At 41.8% G+C, this 20,334-nt stretch overlaps 1 protein-coding gene across 1 annotated transcript in view; it reads right to left on the minus strand.

Annotated features, from left to right (window-relative positions):
• loxhd1a (lipoxygenase homology PLAT domains 1a) overlaps positions 1-20,334 on the minus strand; it is a 221,516-nt gene that overhangs the window by 124,783 nt on the left and 76,399 nt on the right. Inside the window, exons 9-15 of the mRNA XM_069923807.1 lie at positions 19,185-19,265; positions 17,449-17,633; positions 14,558-14,656; positions 11,194-11,342; positions 6,038-6,161; positions 3,051-3,301; positions 1,741-1,876 (exon numbers count right to left, since the gene is read on the minus strand). Of these exons, the coding sequence (XP_069779908.1) occupies positions 1,741-1,876; positions 3,051-3,301; positions 6,038-6,161; positions 11,194-11,342; positions 14,558-14,656; positions 17,449-17,633; positions 19,185-19,265 (1,025 nt within the window). The remainder of the gene's footprint in view (positions 1-1,740; positions 1,877-3,050; positions 3,302-6,037; positions 6,162-11,193; positions 11,343-14,557; positions 14,657-17,448; positions 17,634-19,184; positions 19,266-20,334) is intronic.

Raw genomic sequence — 20,334 nt, forward strand, 5'->3', positions numbered from 1 at the left:
AATGAAACAAATGGAAAAGAAAAAATATTACAACAAATTAAAAGTTGCATAAACCCTACAAAAAAATTAAATTTTCATCCATGCATGAAATTTCTTTAAAAAAATTAAAGAACTAATGTTCAAATGTTCATAAGCCAATTTAAATTTAATGACTCTTTTGTTCCTGTTTATTGCTTAAGAGTTTTTCAAAATGTGGCACTTTGTTGGTCTGCACCCAAGCCTGTGCACCCAAGCGATTTCTAGATTTTGTCTCGATTGACAAAAGGGCCCTAAATCCAGACTTGCGAATGTCGTCGCGAATGGGCTGAGCACAGTTAGTGCTTTTTCACAAGGTCTTGGAAACATCTCCATTGCCGAACATCAATATTGTTCCAAAGTTTGGCTTTCAAACTGCATTTCAAGAACACAATTTGTGCACAGTTCAATAAGATCTTCCTTCAGCTCTTCATCATCTGACATATTATCCAAATTGAAGGAGTATGGATTTATTTAAAAAAAACTGAAATGTTATCTCGCACCCCTGGTTGGGAAATCCTGTCGTTGAGTGTCATACAGAAGAGGCCCTTCAGCCTTACTCATCCAAGTTGGCATTCCAAGCTTGTCCCAATTGCCTGCATTTTGTCTATATTCTTTTAGACCCTTCCTATCCATAAATCTGAATTGTGCCTGCTTCTATAGTATTCTCAAGCAATTCACTCCAAATACAGACCACCTTCGGAGTGAAAAGGTTTGCTCCTTATGTTCCTCTTAACTCTTAACCCTCTCACAAACCTGCTTTCTAGTTTTAGAATAATTTACACTGGGTAAAAGACTGTGAGTATTCACTTTATATCTATGTTCCTCATAATTTTGTAAACCAGTATAAGATCGCCTATCACCCTTCTAAAGACCCAACCTATCCAACCTCTCCTTAGAACTCAAGCTCTCTAGTCCCAGTAACATCCAGGTGAATCTTCTCTGCACCCCTTCCAATGAATTGGCATCCTTCCTGTAGCTGGGCAACCAAAAAACCTTCTCCCTGATGAGTGGGGGTTGGGGGGGGGGGTGCAGGCGTGGGGTGGGAAGTGTGAATGGGATGTAATGAGTCATTTGACATTGGCTGCTTTTCCAATGTAATGGGACTCACAGTTGGAGGGGCTGGTCAGCGTGTGATGACCTGAGCTGCATTCATGACCCTGAGTGGAGCAGTTCTCATTCCATGCCGTGATGCACCCTGACAGGATTCTTTCAATGGCACCCCTATACGAGTTGTTAAGGGATCCAGGTGACGTGCCAAATTTCCTCAAGCGTCTGAGGAACCAGAGACCCCTGTCTCTGGGGATAGGGAAAGAGAGAGACTCAGGGGAGGGGTTTAATGGAAATTGGTGGGTAGACTAGGTCAAGACACTGAAGAAGTTTATTCCTTAAAGCTGTCTACTACCTCCACCAAGCACCATTGTTGCAGACTGGGGACTGAGCTCTGCCCCTCTTCTGGATGTCCTTAACCAGCACCTTGCTCTTGCTGATCTTGCACTGGGCTTGTTTATCTTGTTCTTTTTCACTCTTTAGCAATCAGCAATCAAATTATGAAAGGACTAAGCCTGATGAGGTGGCTTTACAGTAAAAACTGTGTCGGATTATAGGCTGCCAAATTTCCCAGCTCCTACTTGTCTGAACTCAAATGATTCCAGTAGTTTACAAATCCTTTGAAGTTTATGGAACTTCAGTTTAGTTATATTTAGAAAATCAGTGCACACATACTTTTTTGTCTCTTTTGTCGTAGTGAAACCATTTCATAGAGTTCACGCTCAATGAGTCCATCTCCTTCGTCTTCATCGAGCCACTTCCGGCAGGGAAATGTCTGTTCGATGCCAGTAAACGGGCAGTAAACAATGACCTGTGTATATCAGATACAGACCAATAAGGACTCTGGAAAACAGCACAGTCCCAGGTGCAGAAGGTGAGGCAAATGTTCTAAAACTTATTCAAGAATATAGAAATTATGCAAATCCAAATACTGTGTATGTGGTAGTCCACCACCGGCCTACTGCAGGGGGAAACCTCTGTACCTGCAGGTATGTAAGGGGACAGGACAACACCTGGCCGGCTGTCAATCACTTGGCCTGAATAGATCAAGCCCCAGCCAGTCAGGTGCCAATCACCCTCTGGGATATAAGCCTGCGCCGGCCTCCCGAGGCCTCACTCAGAGTTGCTGCAGCCACAGCCAGCCTGGCTCTGTGGAAGTCTTTGTGGATTAAAGCCTGTTGAACAGTCTTTATCTTTGTGTGTGTCTGATTCTGGCTAACAGTGCACCATAGTGTATATTACTGGATCTAGTACCTGAGTGATAAAAGATTATCACTGACATTACTTGCCATGGATAAATTGATTTCACTGCAAGACATCCATTTGGCAGTTTAAGACAATGCTGTACTGTAAGATGGGTTTTGCATGCTCTGAATTTTGTTTAGTTTAATGATCCAACATGATGAACAGATTTTGCAAAAACAAAATCTTAGAATCACAAGGACCTTAAATGTTCAGCTGGATCAAGTTATCTTCCAAAGCTGGTCCCATTTGCTTGTGTTCAGCCCATATCTTTCAACTTTTCCTCTCCATGTACTTATCCAAATTAACTTTTAAACTTTACAATTGTATCCCCCTCTGCTACTTCCTCTGGCAACTTGTTCCACATACCCACTACTCTCTGTGTAGAAAAAGTGTCCACCCCGCACCACCCCCCCCCCCAGTCCCTTTTAAGTCTTTCCTCTCTCACCTGAAAGCTGTGCTCTCCAAATCAGATCCCCCTACCCTGGGGAAAAAAAAGATTATGACAATTTATGACTATGTCCCTCATGGTTTTATAAACCTCTATTGTATAAGGTCAGGCTCCAGGGGGAAAAGTCCCAGCCTATTCAGTCTCTCCTTATAATTCAAGGATTATAATAATGTGAGATGAAGAATTGAATTCACTTTTTTATAATTGTTGCAGTAAGTACATTTTTAAAACTTGGAGGTTATGTTTCTCCATAACTACCCTATAAGCATTCGTGGCATTTTCTTTTCCTTACCTTTTCACAGAACCATCCTGAACTGACTCCACAGTTATCATGGCCAATGGTGACTCTACTGAGAGGACTGAGGAGAGCAGCAATCTCCATGTTAAATATGTCAATTAATCCACGTTCAAAATGGCCACCTTCTAAGAAGATTTTTCCACTGTTTTTAAGACCTTTGGATCCATGGAGGATAATGTGCACTTTGGAGTTTGTCCCTGCTCCTCTAACATTCCCAGTTACAACAGAAATATTATAAACAATCCCTGCAGTATGAAAACGGGAAAAAGATCAATACACAAAAATGTGAGAGAATCTCAGCAGGTCACGCAGTGTTCTTTATGGCAAGGAGACATATCCACCGTTTTGGCCCCAAATCACACCACCAGTAGACTTTCCTGTTTAAAAGCATCAATTGTGGTGAGATATTGTAAGCTCACCAACCTAATTCAAATATTAGCTCGGATACATGTTCTGAGGACCATAGGAATTTTTTTCCTCTTTGGTGAAATTGTGAATGGCTGGAATTGGAACACTGTTCCTGCATCTTGTGCACATTGGTTTGACTTCAGGCCAGATGGACATGTTCCTGCCTGATAACTTTTATGATCTTCAGAGGGGTATGACAACCTCAGCGAGTTCCACTTCATTACAACAGATAAAGGGCATCTGGCCACAGTTCGTCTCTCAGCCATCACCACCAAAACAATAGGCCAAACATTCTGATGGAGGGTCTCTAATCAAAAATGTTAAGCCTGCTTCTCTTTCTATCGACACTTCCTTACCTGCTGAGTTTTCCTGCATATTCCACTTTTATTCAGGTTTCCAGCATCTGCAATTTTTTAGTTTTCAGTAACCATTACAGACAGAAACAGTCATAGAGGATAACTACACAGAACAAGGCTATTGAATCTGCAATACCCAAAAGTGCTGGAGAAACCAGCAGGTAAGGCAGCATCCCTAGGAAGTGAAGGGTAACCAAATTTCAGGCGTCAACGCATGAGCAAAAAAAAAAACCCAGGCAACTGCATGAATAAAACGGCAAGGTTAGCGCAACATCTTTACAGCTTCAGCGCTCGGGGCCGTAGTTTGAATCCCACACGTTCTCCCTACGATTGTGTGGGTTTTCCACAAGGGTTCTGATTTCCTCCCACCACTCAAAATGTACCGGGAGAGTAGGTTAATTGGGTGTAAATTGGGCAGCAAGGGCTTGTGGGCCAAAATGGCCTGTTACCATTCTGTATGTCTAAAATAAATGTGGAGAGATGGGGGGGGGGGTGAAAGGGAGAGGAGGGAGGAAGTGGAAGGGGAGGGGTACAGGCTAACAGGTAGGAGATCATAGCTGAATACAGGTGTGAGGGAGAAGAGAAAAAAGTTGAGGTGATAGGGGAGGGGGAAGCTCTCTGAATGGAGAGGGAAAGGAAAGGGGTGGGGACCCTGGAGGAAAGGATACAGAGGGATAGGGAAAGAGAGAGACTCAGGGGAGGGGTTTAATGGAAATTGGAGGTCAATGATTATGCCATCTGGTTGGAGGGTGTCCAGACAGAATATAAGGTGTTGTTCCTCCAATTTGCAGATAACCTCAGTTTGCATGGGTAGATTGTTAAAATTCGTTAAAATATTTAATCACTGGAGTTGAGTTAGCTCTGTGCAAGCTGCCACTCATCATTGAGGAGCATGTTCAAGAAGTGTCCTGTCTCTGTGACGTGCGTTACCTTTGACAAACAGCCCATAGGGCAGTTCTTGTAGTTATTGTATCCCGGAGCAACGATGCATTGTAACTGAGTCATTAATTTGCCAGGTGATCAGAGGTAACTTTAGAAATAAAAAAGCAGCAGATTTTCTATTCCACAAAAAGACGCTGATTTGTGCCTGCTTAGCAGTTCTTAGCAAGGTTGAAAGTTGACATTGTGGCTGATTAAAAAGGAACAACAAATCTCTCTCTGAAAACCTACAAGAACCTTCCTGAGCAGTAACCATTTACCTTTCAAGCACCAAAGCCCGGTGAACTTTATAAATGTTAAATTCTGTGCACAGTATAAGAATTGCCTGCAACCAGTGTGAACTTGGAGGAATGAGAAGTGAGATTGGACTGTGAATCAAAGAACTTTTCTGAACTTATACACACACATTACATCCACGTGCGCTTAGAATTAGAAGGGGGTTAAATGAGGTTAAGTAAGTCAATAGAGATAAGTTAAAGTTTGATTCTGTTTTCATGCTTAAAGATAATTAAAAGCAACTTTTGTTTAAGGAACCATTTGTTGTGGTGAATACCTATTGCTGCTGGGTTTATGGGTCCTCTGGGCTCGTAACACTGCAGAGTCCATTTTTGTCCAAAAATATGTTTTTGGACTCATCGGGGTCACCCATTGTGGCCTCTGGAATCACAGTAGAAATGCCACACAAGGCATTTCTAGAGTGAATCAAACGGATTTACTCTTCATCACCAGTGCAACATTTTAAAAGCCAAAATCACGTGCTTGACATGCACTGATATCATCACACACTGATGTCACATGACCAGTTCGATGCCTCCTGGGATTTGTAGTGCCACCATAGCACCACTACAACGCGTATGAATTAAGTAATACCTTCTTGGAGAGGGGCAATACAGCGCCAAAATTACAGAACAACACAAAATCTTAAGATTATGATGGTAGTCCATAAATGAGCCACGTCTTCCGGAATTTAATATTTGAATCCTTGATAGCACATCTAATTTTTTTCTAAATTTAAGCAAGGCATATTATAATTCAGCCACTGTGCTTGTGTAGGTGGGGTATTATATTTCCCTTTTATCAATTGCATGTCGATCAATGAAGTTAAAGATAACATTCAGCTCTGAATAGAAGTCAGTAATACATCATCCTCAAGATATTTCAAAAAGAGCAATTAAAGGAGAAGAATTCAATTTTAAATTGCTCGTGCTCTCAAAAATAAAAAAAAAAGCTTGTACTTTTAACATAAAGATATATGTTACAGTGAATTTCTACACCCACCTGTTGTTTGACTTCCTCCAACTAAAATGTCACGTTGAATTTTACCATCATCTTCATCCATTGCAAACCAACGGTTTACTGGAAACTCCATCACCGTTTTGTTCCCAATGTCATCAACGATCACCTGGAAAATCCAGATAAGTGTGAGGTGATGCATTTTGGAAGGACAAACCAGAAGGCTGAGTACAGGGTTAATGGTCAGTTACTTAAGAGTGTGAATGTAGAGAGGGACCTTGGGGTCCAACTCCATACATCCTTCAAGGTCACCGCACAGGTTAATAGGATAGATAAGAAGGCCGATGGGATGCTGGGCTTAATTAACAGGGGGATTGAGTTCAGGAGTATAGAGGTCATATTGCAACTCCACAAATCTCTGGAAAGACCACACTTAGAGTATTGTGTTCTGTTCTGATCACCTAATTACAGTAAGGATGTGGAAGCTATGGTGAGGATGCAGAGGAAATTTACCAGGATGTTACCTGGATTGGAAAGTAAGTCTTTTGAGGCAAGATTAGCAGAGCTGGGACTTTTTTTTTTGGAGTGTAGAAGGATGAGAGGAGACTTAATAGAGGTCTATAAGATTATGAGAAGCCTAGATAGGGTTGACAGCTAGTGCCTGTTTCCCCAGGTCAGGAATTGCAAACACAAGAGGACATGTTTAAAGTGAAGGGAATGAAGTTTAGGAGTGAGTTTTTTTTTAAGCAGAGATTTGTGGGTGCCTGGAATGCCTTGCCAGGGATGGTGGTGAAGTCTGAAACATTAGGGGCATTTAAAAGAATCTTAGACAGGCACATGGATGAAAGAAAAATAGAGGGTTATGGGGTAGGAAGGGTTTAGATAATAAATTGCAAATGTTACTCAAGAAGGAAGAGAGGCAAAAGGCAGGAAGTTACAGGCTGGTTAGCCTAACTTCAGTGGATAGCAAGATTCTTTAAAGCAGGAAGTACAGTAAAATAGGATGAAATCAGCATGGTTTCCTTCAGGGGAGATCTTTCCTGATAAATCTGTCGGAGTTCTTTGATTAAATAATAAGCAAGGCAGGCAAAGGAGAGTCAGTGGATGTTGTTTACTTGGATTTTCAGAAGGCTTTTGACAATGTACTGTACAAAGCTGCTAAACACTATAGCAGCACATAGTATTACAGGAGAGATTGAAGGGAGGTAAGAGTCCTTTTCTGGCTGGCTGCCGGTGACTAGTGGTGTTCTGCAAGGGTTGATGTTGGCTCTGCTGCATGCATGCAAATGATTTGGATGATGAAATTGTTGGCTTTGTGGCCAAGTTGGTGGATGTTACAAAGATAGATGGATTGGTGGATAGTGTTGAGGAAGTAGGGAAGTTGGGAAAATGGGAAAAGAAGTGGCAGATGAAATACAGCATAGGGAAGTGTATGGCCATGCACTTTGGCAGGAGAAATAAAGAAGTAAACTATTTTCTTAATGGGGAGAGAATTCAGAGATCCAAAGGGTCCTGTGCATCCTAGTATAGGATTCCATAAAGGTTAACTTGCAGGCTGAGTCGGTAGTAAGGAAGGCAAATGTAATGTTAGCATTCATTTCAAGAGTACTAGATTATATAGGAAAAGTAGTTATGCTGTAGCTTTACAAGCCATTGGTCAGACCACATTTGGAGAATTGTAATCAGTTTTGGGTGCCACGGAAGGACGTGATGGCATTCTGGAGCATTTGAAGGAAGTTCTGAGAATGATGCCAGGGATGAAAGGAATTTAGTCAGGTCCGTACTCACTAGAGTTCAGAAAGATGAAGAGGGTGGATCTCATTAAAACTTTATGAATATTAAAAGGGCTGGATGGAGAGGATGTGGAAAAGATATTCCAGCACTGGGAGAGTCTTGAACCAAAGGGCACAACCTCAAATTAAAAGGATGTCTCTACGGTATAGACATGACAAGAAATGTCTTTAGCCAAAGGGTAGTGAATCAATGGGATTTGTTGCCGCATACGGATGTGAAGGCTAAGTTATTGGGCATATTTAAAGTGGAAGTTGATAAGTTCTTGATCAATAAATGTGTCAAAGGTTATGGGGAGAAGGCTGGAGATGGGGTTAAAAGGAAAAATACATCGGCCAAGATTTGAATGGTGGAGCAGACTCAATGGGCTGAATGATCCAATTCTGCTCCTATGGTTTTATGGACATTTTGAAGCCATGCAAGAATGAGGGGTAACTTTAATCTTGATTGGGCAAATCAAATTGTCATTGGGAAAAGAGTGAAATACATTATTAAGGATGCAACGGCAGAATATATGGAAGACAATAATGCAAACAAGCAAAATCAACATAGTTGTATGAAAGGATAATAGTTTCTGTTTAATTTATCATAATTCTTTAAAGATCTGGTGAACAGGATGGATATGGAGGAACAACGGTGTAGGGTATTTGGAGTTCCAGAATGCATTTAATAAGGTGTCATATAGAAGCTTATGACACAAGGTAAGACCTACTGGCAGCGTGGAAGGATTGGGAATATCAATATTTTTTCATGGATGAAAGAGTGACTAATTTACAGAAACCAGAAACTTGGTCACAGCCACTTGGATTAGTGCTAGCCTTCAACCATATACAATGAATGTTACTGATTTGGATGAAGGGACCATGGGCTTTGCAGCTAATTCTGCTGTCAAACCAAAGATATCTGGGATAGAAATTAAAAAGAATGTGAGAAGCCTACAAAGGGGTAAGGTCAGCTTAAACAAGTGGACAAACATGTGGCAGATGGATTATCATGTGAGGAAATGAGTGTCTTCATTTCACGGAAAATAGTAAAGGAGAATATTGTTAAATGGAGAGGGATTCCAGAATATTATTGTTTAGAAAGATTTATATGTCCTTGTATATAAAACCCAATAAGTTAACATAATACACCCTTGAATCTTGAATTAATTAGGAAGGCAAATAGAATTTTAGAGATACAGCTCAGGAGTAAATCCTTCTGGCCTACGAACCAGCACATCCCAAATACACTAATTAACCTAAACCCTTATGTTTTTTGGGGAATGGGAGGAACCCAGAGCACCCAGAGAAATACCCAGGCAGATATGGGGAGAAGGCACAAACTCCTAACAGACAGTGCTAGATTCAAACCCAGGTTGGTGGCGCTGTAATAGCTTTGCACTAACTGCTACTGTGCCGTCCTTTTGCATAACGTATGGAGTATTGAAATGCCCCAGATTTAAACTGCACTGGTGAGACCACACCCAGACTGCTACTGCAAAAGTAAAACATGAAAATCTGCAGACACCATGGTTGAAGTAAAAACATAGTGCTGCAGAAACTCAGCAGGTCAAACAGTGTCCTCCTTTTGTTTGGATACCTGCCGACATTTTTCCATACCTTGAAGGGCTCAAGCCAAAAACACCTTTGCTATATAAAGGACACTGATTGACCTGCTGAGTTTCTCCAGCGTTGTGTTTTTACTACTACTCCAATCTTTTAGAGGGATTTACTTGTATTAGGTACAGTTCTGAGGTGGTTCAGTCAGTGGAATCTTCGGATTATTCTTACACAATTGGACCTGTACTCACTGGAGTTTAGAAGAATGAGTGGTAAACTTGTAGAAACATGTAAGATTCTGATAAGATTGATGCTGAGAGGATGTTTGACATATTTTAGATTCACAGTGTGGTTGAGTGTTATTGATGCAGGTAGGCAGACAAGTGAAGCCAAGGCCAAAATCAAATCAGCCATGGATTCAATGAATGATGGAGTATGTTCAAGATGACTTCAAATGTGCAGCTGGGGAATAATACCTCTCTGCCTCTCTAGGGTGGAGAATGTGAGTGAAATGTTCTTGATCTGTGTCACACAACTCTATTGTCAAGTCTGAAGTCCAGCACCACTTGGTTCAAGAACACATTTTTTCCAATAGGCTTGTGAACTACTCTATACATAAACTACTCTCAGACCTCCAAAAGATCTGTATTCTATTGAAACATCGCAAGTTTTCACTCAATCTGCAACTGTGAATAGTTATTTAGCTGTCATTTTGTAATTATTACCTTTTTTAGACAAATAGTACATTGTGGTAATTTAATTTATACTGTGTTGATGATGCACCTTTTGCACCTGTTTGGCTGCATAAATAAGAATTATGATGCATCTGTACATTGTACTTAGTCTATGACAATAAACTATCATGCCATGTAATTTCACATCTCTTGCAAGGAGTCTGACTACAACAGGGGGGCATGGTTAGCACAGCAGTTAGTGCAACAGTATTACAGTGCCAGCGACCCAGATTTGAATCCAGTGCTATTTGTAAGGAGTTTGTACATTCTCTCTGTGACCGACCGGGTTTCCTCTCGATACTCTGATTCCCTTTCCACCCTCCAAAATGTATGGGATTTATAGGTTAATTAGGTGCATTTAGGTTCTGAATGGGCAACTAAAGCGGCATCGTCTGCAAAGAGTAGTTCACGGACAAGTTGCTCTTGTGTCTTGGTGTGAGCTTGCAGGCGCCTCAGATTGAAGAGACTGCCATCCGTGCGGTACCGGATGTAAACAGCGTCTTCATTGTTGAGGTCGTTCATGGCTTGGTTCAGCATAATGCTGAAGAAGATTGAAAAGAGGGTTGGTGCGAGAACACAGCCTTGCTTCACGCCATTGTTAATGGAGAAGGGTTCAGAGAGCTCATTGCTGTATCTGACCCGACCTTGTTGGTTTTCGTGCAGTTGGTTAACCATGTTGAGGAACTTTGGGGGGCATCCGATGCGCTCTAGTATTTGCCAAAGCCCTTTCCTGCTCACGGTGTCGAAGGCTTTGGTGAGGTCAACAAAGGTGATGTAGAGTCCTTTGTTTTGTTCTCTGCATTTTTCTTGGAGCTGTCTGAGGGCAAAGACCATGTCAGTAGTTCCTCTGTTTGCGCGAAAGCCGCACTGTGATTCTGGGAGAATATGGGCTCATGGGCTAGAAGGGCCTGTTATCGTGCTGTATCTCAAAATGTAAAAAGTAAAATTGCTTCCTTAAAAGATTGAACAGGGAGTTATTGAGCCAAATATCTTTGTGTGTATTATTATCCAAATCCAATCTGTGCTATGTTACTGGTCGTACTAAAGAAGGATAAAGGTCAAAAGTTGTAGTGAGAAAGAGAAAGGAAATGAAAAGGTGTGTTGGTCCTTATTGTCCACATGGTATATGAGGTACCTTGTCCAGGAACCAACCAGCTGAGGAACCCTTGCCATTGTGGCCAATCGTAATTTTTTTCAAGTGTCCTAGGTTGGGTGATTCGATCGTGAACTTGTCTTCATTTCCCCTTTCAAAGTTGTCTTTGTCATTATCCAATCGTCTTTCTCCTAAAGAAAACTAAACTTAAAATGAAAGACTTACTAATGCAAATGCCACTTAATACTGGCAGTTTCACAAGCACATTTTCAATCAACTTTCTCCCAGCTCTTTGTATTTATTTATATTTCTAAAATTTCATCAGGATGTTTGCAGGTATTAATATCTAACTATTTTTTTAGGGGGGTCTTTAATTAGTCACATATTATATGCTATATGTAAATACAAATACTCAACATTGACTACGGTCTCAGCTCAAAGATGGAGCCTTCACTGAAGGAGAACTGGGGCAGCAACAATTACAATTTGGAGGGTTAGAGATTGTGACGGATGGAGAGACATGATCGCCCATGCCAAATGGCAAAGCACCTGAATTAATGATTATTGTAAATACATACATTACCAGAACACAATAAAATGAGAGCAGGAGTAGACTACCAGACCCTACATGAGTGCCCATCAAGATTGATCTGTCCCAGCACTTAGCTCCTCCTCAGTGCCAGTTTCCCATTGCCTCAACTCACCAATGATTAATATTTTAACTGCCCCTCTTTAAATACCCCAGTAATTTAGCCTCCGCAACTCTCTGGGTTAGAGAATTCCACTGTCCCCTGCAAGAAAGCATTTTGATACACCGCTGCCTTAATTGACAGGATCCTTAGCTTAAAGCTCTGCTCCCTTATTGAAATCCCTCCACAAGCGAAAGTATCTCAACACCTACCCTATTGTTCTTCTCAGGGTTGATGCATCAGAGATTACTGGGGATGGTCCTGGCCTCACATAGCACACAACTGCTCTTTATTTACCACACAGCAGATGAGCTGCAGGATCTGGTATTGTCACCAATTCCAACACCAATCAGACCTCAGGTTTGCAAAACCAACACCACCTTACAAGTTTTTTACTCCCCCCGATCTTCTGTCAAGAGGGTAGTGAATTTCTGGAATTCTCAGCTCCTGAGGGTGTCTGAGACCAGATCATGAGATATATTTTGTGGAGATTGATAAATGTTTAAAAATTCAGGGAACTGAGTGTTATGGGGAACTGGCACAGAGGTGAGGCCTGCATAACCAGCCATTTCCATATTGAATGCCGGGACAGGCTCAAAGGCCAAGTGGCCTTCTCCTGCTGCTATTTTCTTGTGTTTTTGGTCACACAACTCAGCTATGTGGACACTTTTGACATCCACCATCACCTCACCTGTTCTTTATTTTCATACCTGTGGCAGAAAATAGTGAGAAATATCCTTCATCTTACAACACAGATTTCTGACATCAGAGAAAGTGGATCAGAATATTCTCAACATGGAAACTATGACTATCGCAATGAACCATTCTAATTTTATTGATTTGTTGTCATTGACATTCTCAGGTAGGCATGGTTGGCTTAGCGATTAGTGCAACGCCTTTACAGCGCTAGCGATCGGGGCCGGGGTTCGAATCCTGCACTGTCTGTAAGGAGTTTGTACGTTCTCCCCATGTCTGCATAGATTTTCCCCGGGGGCTCCGGCTTCCTCCCACTTTTCAAAACCCAATACTGGGGGTGTATTTGGGTGAAAATTGGGTAGCAAGGACTTGTGGGCCGAAATAGCCTGTTATTGTGCTGTATGTCTAAATTAAAAATGTAAAACTACCGTTTAATTTTAAAATTTATAGATAGGCAGGCAAACCCCCAGTAAAGTGAATTTGCCGGTTGCTTGAAATTGCATGTTGTGTGGATTGGCAAACTAACTGCGAGAGGGCACCAATATTAAACTTTTGTATTTTTTACCTATTGATTTTCCATTAAAAAATTTTTTTTGTTGGTTGCTTGAGGCTGCCGGTTGCTTGAATTCTGGATATTGTGGATTTTACTGTAATAAGTTGCTGAAAAGTGACTCCCACTGTGTTAAAATGCAAAGTGCAAAGATGCTGACTATTTCCAACAAGGACACACAGTCAAGCAAGAGAATGCTGGGCTGTGTGGCTCAAACAGTATGAGGCAGTTGTGACCATATTGGACAGTGCTGTCATCTTATGAACACTATGTGGATCATCGGTGAACATTTGCCCTGACGGCAAAGGGAAATTATATTTTCAAAGGCAAACTAGAGTCATCGCAGGCAAAACAATTTTATAGTCTATCAACTCTCTCATTGGTTTTTTCAAACAAAAAAAATTAAAACATAAGAGTCTAGTATGTCAGACTGATGTAGATGCTATGATCAATTCTGGCCTGTTTAAAAAAAAAACACAAAATCCTTGAAATGTTCCACTGATCTGGCAGCATTTGTGGAAAGAGAACCAGAGTTCAAAATCAAGGTCACTTTGTTGAGGTGAGAGTGTGACAGGAGGATCAGGGGAAGAGGTGAGAGTGCGACAGGAGGATCAGGGGATGAGGTGAGAGTGCAACAGGAGGATCAGGGGATGAGGTGAGAGGGCGACAGGAGGATCAGGGGATGAGGTGAGAGTGCGACAGGAGGATCAGGGGATGAGGTGAGAGTGCGACAGGAGGATCAGGGGATGAGGTGAGATTGCGACAGGAGGATCGGGGATGAGGTGAGAGGGCGACTGGAGGATCAAGGGATGAGGTGAGAGGGCGACGGGAGGATTGGGGATGAGGTGAGAGGGTGACAGGAGGATCGGGGATGAGGTGAGGGCGACAGGAGGATCAAGGGATGAGGTGAGAGGGCGACGGGAGGATTGGGGATGAGGTGAGAGGGTGACAGGAGCATCGGGGATGAGGTGAGAGGGCGACAGGAGGATCGGGGATGAGGTGAGAGGGCGACAGGAGGATCAGGGATGAAGTGAAAGTGCGACAGGAGGATCGGGGAGGTTGTGAAAGGAAATAAGTAACAAGGAAAAAAGTGGGCGAGCAGAACTCATGAAAATTCTTGAGAGCCACAAAGACGATGGGAGAAATGCCCTCCCTCTTTATCACAAGAAAATAAAAATATAAATACCAGCATTTTAAGGGGCAGTGACCTGAAACAATACTTCAGGTTAATCCATCTTAACTGTTAGAAAATACAAAAAGCAGTTACTGTTCAGTGAACTCGGGTTCAATGGTAGTGTGCTGTGCTGACGGCCGGCTCCACCCCAATCGGCTCACTGATAACCCTGGTTTCCGGCCTAAACCCAGAACCCTTCGTAAGACAACTGTGAGACCCTACCCATAGTTATAAACTAATAAAAGCGTTTGTTCTCCCCCCAGTCGTGTGAACTTTTATTCACGCTACATACTGTACCTGTATCTCCGTATTCACCAAAAATGTTAATAAAGACATCAGCATCAGTGCCGCTGCCTTTGACATCACCCGTGAAGACGCTGATGATGTATTTGTTCACTGAGGAAAGAGAGGGAAATGGTGTTAGAGACACAGTCACCAGTCCAGCTATTTGAGAAACATCTTGAACGTTTACATAGACGTTGCAACTCGAGTGGACGTTATGAGCTGTCAGCAGGTTAAAAAGGCAACGGTTCCATTATTGCCAGGTAACACTACATTTAGAATGTAACATACATGAAATTCTTTAACTTTGTCGACTGTAAGGAAGGCAGAGAGTCATCACTTTGTCAAGCGCCCCTCACAGAAATGAGGCCCCTGCGAGGATGAAACTCATGATCCCTGTCCTTATTCGATCACACATGCTGATGGTTTAAGAAAAATTTAGACAGGAGGGCTATGTGAGGCTGTGGTCTGGGTGCAGGTCGATGGGACGAGGCAGAATAATGGTTTGGCATGGACTAAATGAGCCAAATGGCCTATTTCTGTACTGTACGGTTTTATAAATATGGTTCAAAATGCTGAATTGAAACTGCCAGTTAAGAGTCCTGCAATGTCCAATCAGTGTGTTTTTTCCTGATCCCTTCTCTTTATTTTCTATACTTTGTGCTGCTTTTCCCTTTCCATTTTCTGTTAGATTCATGTGTGTTCCCTTGTTCACAGTCACTCTTAGCAATTTCAGTGGGATCATGAGCTATTTTTACATGCTCATGTAAAAAGACAGGGTTACAGACCAATGCTTCAGATTTTTCCTAAGTATGTTATAATTGGCAAGTCTTGTTTCTTTAGAAACAGAACTACAACCCAAGTTGAACGCTTGACAGTCTGTCAACTTTGTGAACATCCCATCTTAACTGTTGTCTAATTGAGAACACCTACAAAGATCATTATTTTCATCTTGGATGGGAACACAAGGAGCTGTGACTGTTGAAAAAGGCATTTAAATGCAGAGTGTTGCCATGCATTTCTCCAGTTCAGCTGAGAGACTGGTCATGGATAATGTTGTTGGAACTCTAATATACTTGCTGGAAGAGCATCCTTCTGTGTTAGGAATCGATTTTAAGGCAGGAAAGGTGTGATTCAGTTGAATTGAATTGTTAAACTTGTGGTGGCCCACTGCCGTGGCGGCGATTGAGCCGGCGCTCCAGGCGGCAAGCGCAACCAAAGGCCAGCAGCCCTTGCAGCAGCACTGGTCCCAACAAGCGAACTGGCGGGTGAATGGCAAGGGCAGCTTAAAGGCCAGCGACCCCAACATGGCGCTGGCCTTGCTGCGCAGCCAACAGACAGGGACAGTGCGTGGGGAAGAAGGGCATTGTTATGAAGGAAAGTACCTGTGTGGGAAACCCACTTTTGTTATGCATGTTGTGACGTCAGCCAAGGGGGGCCAATGTGGGAACAATGCAAGTGTAAAAGTCGGGCCTGAGTTCTAATAAAACTCAGAGCTTAACCTGATTACACTACATGTGTGTGTGTCTTCTTTCAGTAGTGTATGGCTACAAACTGCTTATTTATTGTAATGTGTACAAAGATGTGTAATGTGCACGGTGAAAAGTTTTGAGTTGCAAGACATAAGAGCAGAATTAGGGTATTTGGCCCATTGAGTCTGTCCTGCCATTTGAATCATGGCTGATATATTTTACCTCTGAACCCCATTCCCCAACCTTTGACATCCTTACTAATCAAGAAACTGTCACCTCTGCTTTGAGCAACCCAACGGCTTAGCCTCTACAGCCATCTGTGGCAACAAAATCCACAGATCCACCACCCTCTGGCTGAAGAAATTTCTCCTCTTTCAGGCTAGTCAACCCTTATTTAAGTACAAGAAGTAATGCTTGTTTCATTTTAACCTCCCCCTCACATTCTCAACTTCCAATTTCCCAAGCCTGGCCATTCCCTTCCTGTGTGTCAATGCGCACAAATTGGTCACAAGTGATAGATCTCAAGGTAATGGTAGATGGAGTTTGGAATAATCTTTTGGTTGCAATTCTTGAATGTTCCAAGAACTCAAGAAGAATGATAAAAATGCAAGTGCTGCTACTTTGAGAAATGCATTGTTACATTGGGAGAGTATTTTGATCACGGGGAGAATTGCCCTATGTAATACGCAATAAAAATATGTCGGAAAATATAATGTAATTACAACCAGGAATTGGATACAGATGAACCCCGACATATGTCCAAGTTCCGTTCTGACTGACTACTTGGATCTCGAAATGGATGTTACTCCAGGCTGACACATTCTTAAACTGGACCCATGGCACTTTGTCCACAGCCCAGTCCACCGGCACCTGGCCTGCACTCACCTCCCCCACCTTGAACACTGGGTCCACCATCACCTTCGTGTCCTGAAAATAGAACACATTCAGCGGTGGGGGAGTCACGGCACCCTCCCGGCCCGTAGCGGTCGCCATGTTTGTCTGTCAAAATAAACAGCCCCTGAATCCCCGGGACCTAATGTGTAATTTTTATATTTACATATATTTTTTAAAATTTGTACAATTTGTTTTCCGGTTGTATGTATGGATGGTCGTAAGTCACATAGGTCTTAAGTAGGGGACCTCTTGTGTATCACCCAACATACAGCACATGTTCTACTGGTACCACATGCTCATTACCACAACATTTAAGAGTTGCTGAATCTGAGATATTTAAGAAACCCAAGGATAACGATTAATTACTAGATATTGTGAAATTTTGCCTCATTGCCCAAAATAATTTTGGAGGATCTTTCACATCACAGTTCATGATACACCTGATTATTCATGGTCTGTGTAAAGGGAGTGCTTGATGGCCTGATTGTTGCTTCTGTTATAAAGATTTAAAACACATAGAAAGAGAAGCATGAGGCTTACATTTAGGAACATCCATTGGGTTCAAACTCCCGAGAAGGTCCCGCAAATAGAGTCCATCTCCCTCCTCTTTGCTGAGCCATTGGTTACAGGGAAAATAGAACCGGAGATGAGGGCGGTTCATGTCCGTGATCACAAGTCGATCCAGGAACCAGCTGGCACTCATTCCTGTATTGTCGTGTTCAATCCTAATGTGTGAAGAAGGGAGACAAACCATACAGGCTTCTGAGTGAAGGACATGTAGATCAAAACACCATCATCGAGACACTGGTGAGCAGTTTTTGGCTCTTCATTTAAGAAAGGATCCGCTGATGTTGGAGAGATTTCAAAAGAGGTTCACTAGGATGATTCCAGTTGGAATTTAGGAGAATCGGGGTGAGGGGGGGGGGGGGGGGGGGGGGGGTGTGGGATTTCATTGAAATATTTTGAAAATTGAAAAGCGTGGACAGAATAGATATAGAAAGGTTGTTTCCCACAATGGAAGAGTGTAGGTCAAGAGGGCTCAACTTCAGAGTCCATTTAGAACAGAGATGCACAAGAATTTCTTCAGCTGATAGCTGTGGCAGGGTCCCTTCTGTCATTTAAGAGAAGGTTGGATGTGTACATGGAGGTGAGGGGGTTGGAGGGTAATTGGCGGTGAGCGGGAGGTTTGAGCTAGTGGAGTTGTTCGAGTGAATCGGTACGGACTCGAAAGGCCGACATGGCCTGTTTCCGCACCGTAAATGGTTATAGAATGTGATAAAGCTGTGGAATTTGTTGCCAGAAGCAGTTGTGGAAGTCAGGTCATTGGGTGCATTTAAGGCAGCGACTGGTTGTTTCTTGTTTAGCTTGGGCATGAAAGGTCATGGGGAGAAGGCTGGGCAGTGGGAAAATGGATCAGTTCATGATTGAATGGTGGGGCAGACTTGATAGGTTGAATAAATAGCCTATTGCTGCTCCTATGTTTCGTGATCTTACCTTCTTATGATAGGGCAACACAGATACATTTGTCTGGGTATTGGTTCTCCCTGCAACAAAAACTATTTATTTCCAGCTGAGGTCCATTCATGTGTGTGTTTTTATTCCTCATCTGATTCATTCCTTCATCAACATTCTTCTGTCCATCATTCTCCAGTCTATGCAAATAATCTTCAAAGACACATCCCTGGTTAGCGATCAGTGCTGGGAATTATATGGATGTTTTCTCTAGTTGCCTTGATTTTATTCTCAAGTGACGTAACTACCAAAAAAAAAGTGCCGCAACCTGGACATGGTGCAAGAAATAATTCAAATATCTTTCTCCGTTTGCGTAATTAATTGTGTCTGACAAGTGGATGCAATGCTCAGGAAATGCTACACAAGGTGATGGCTTCTCATCTCATTGTAAGAGATTTCACAGCAAAAAAAAGTGAGGTATTTTTTGGTTTCTTTGCCAGCAATTTTCCTCCAAATATTTCTGTCAAAAACAGGGTTTTTTTTACATTTTGAAGGAGTAGGAAATTATCCTGGATTTTGAAAATATTTACCCTTCAATTAGCATCGCTAAAGCAGATCATCGGTACATTATTACTTTGCTCCTTGTGGTATCTTCATATATTGTGTTTTATGCATAATAAATAATGACTACATTGGCAGCAAAAGACTTTGGGACATCCTGAGATTGCAATGGTGTTGGAAAAATGTGAGTGCCTTTCAGTAAGGATACAATGCCTTCCAGAGGGGAAATAAAAGTAGAAAATAATGGAGGGACTTGTTAATACCTTACTTTCTTTAGTGGGCCCACATTGTTGGTCTTGATCCGGAAAACATCAGTTTTGTTCTTTTCAAAGGCTGTTCTACACCTGCAATGCGAAAATTGGGTGAACGTTTGAATGGAGATTGATTTAATATAATGGAAATACAATATTGGATTGTGTAACCAAGAGGTAAACTTCAGAAGTCATGCAAACTTTACCAAAGTGAATGCAATTCTTGGCTGTACTTCCTTTTACCTCCAAGAATGATGCATTCATCAAAACTCGGGTCATAAAAGCAATAAGTAAAGAAATCCTTCAGATTTTCACTCTACAATGAAAAAACCTTTCAATCATGTGTTATCCCTTTCAGAGAATTCTACCTCTTCAAATTTAATATCCCCATTATAATAAAGCCAATCAAAACTTTATTTTATCCATTGTTGATATTAGTGAATACTTATTGTGCTCACTTTAAAGACCTTGGTCTCTACTTTTAACACATATTCCAGTGTTGTTTATTTCAGTAGCCTCTCTGCCGGACAGAGCGATGTCAAGTATTCAAAGTATTCAGCTTCTGGCAACAGCAATAGTAATTTCTGGACGACAAGAACTTTTCTAACGATAATACCTTTCCGCTCTATCCTGGAATAGCAACTTTTACTTGCCTTCTTTATTCTGGTTAATTTTGTCTTTGAGGTTAATTTTATAAAAGACTTGCATATGGACAGAAACACTGGGCCATCATAATTTTCACCAGAGATAAGAAAAGTGTTAACACATTGTAGGAAAAATTATGAAGGAATTAATGGCCCTTATTTTTCAGGAAACTACTAGCATCTCTAAGTTACCCTCTTCTTTGCTCTTCCTGCAATATAGTGAAATATGTCACTGAGTTTTTGGACGACTTTCTGAAAAAAGCGAAACAAGCTTTAGACTCTGGGTTCCATTGTTTTTATTCCATCCCTTGCCTCGTTTAGACTTTGTAAAAATGAAAATCAAAATGTTTTTGGTATTTCTAAGCATTACAAGATGTGTTTGGTTGGAGCTGTTACAGAGACTAGATAACTTATGTTAGCTCCAACATCTTCACCTAATGAGAGACAATATTTTTTCAATGTTGCCTCTTTTTTGCTCCATTGGAACATCCTAGTTGAAATGACGAGAGGATGAAACA

Source organism: Narcine bancroftii, chromosome 3, assembly GCF_036971445.1.
Source record: "Narcine bancroftii isolate sNarBan1 chromosome 3, sNarBan1.hap1, whole genome shotgun sequence".
Taxonomy (NCBI): Eukaryota; Metazoa; Chordata; class Chondrichthyes; order Torpediniformes; family Narcinidae; genus Narcine; species Narcine bancroftii.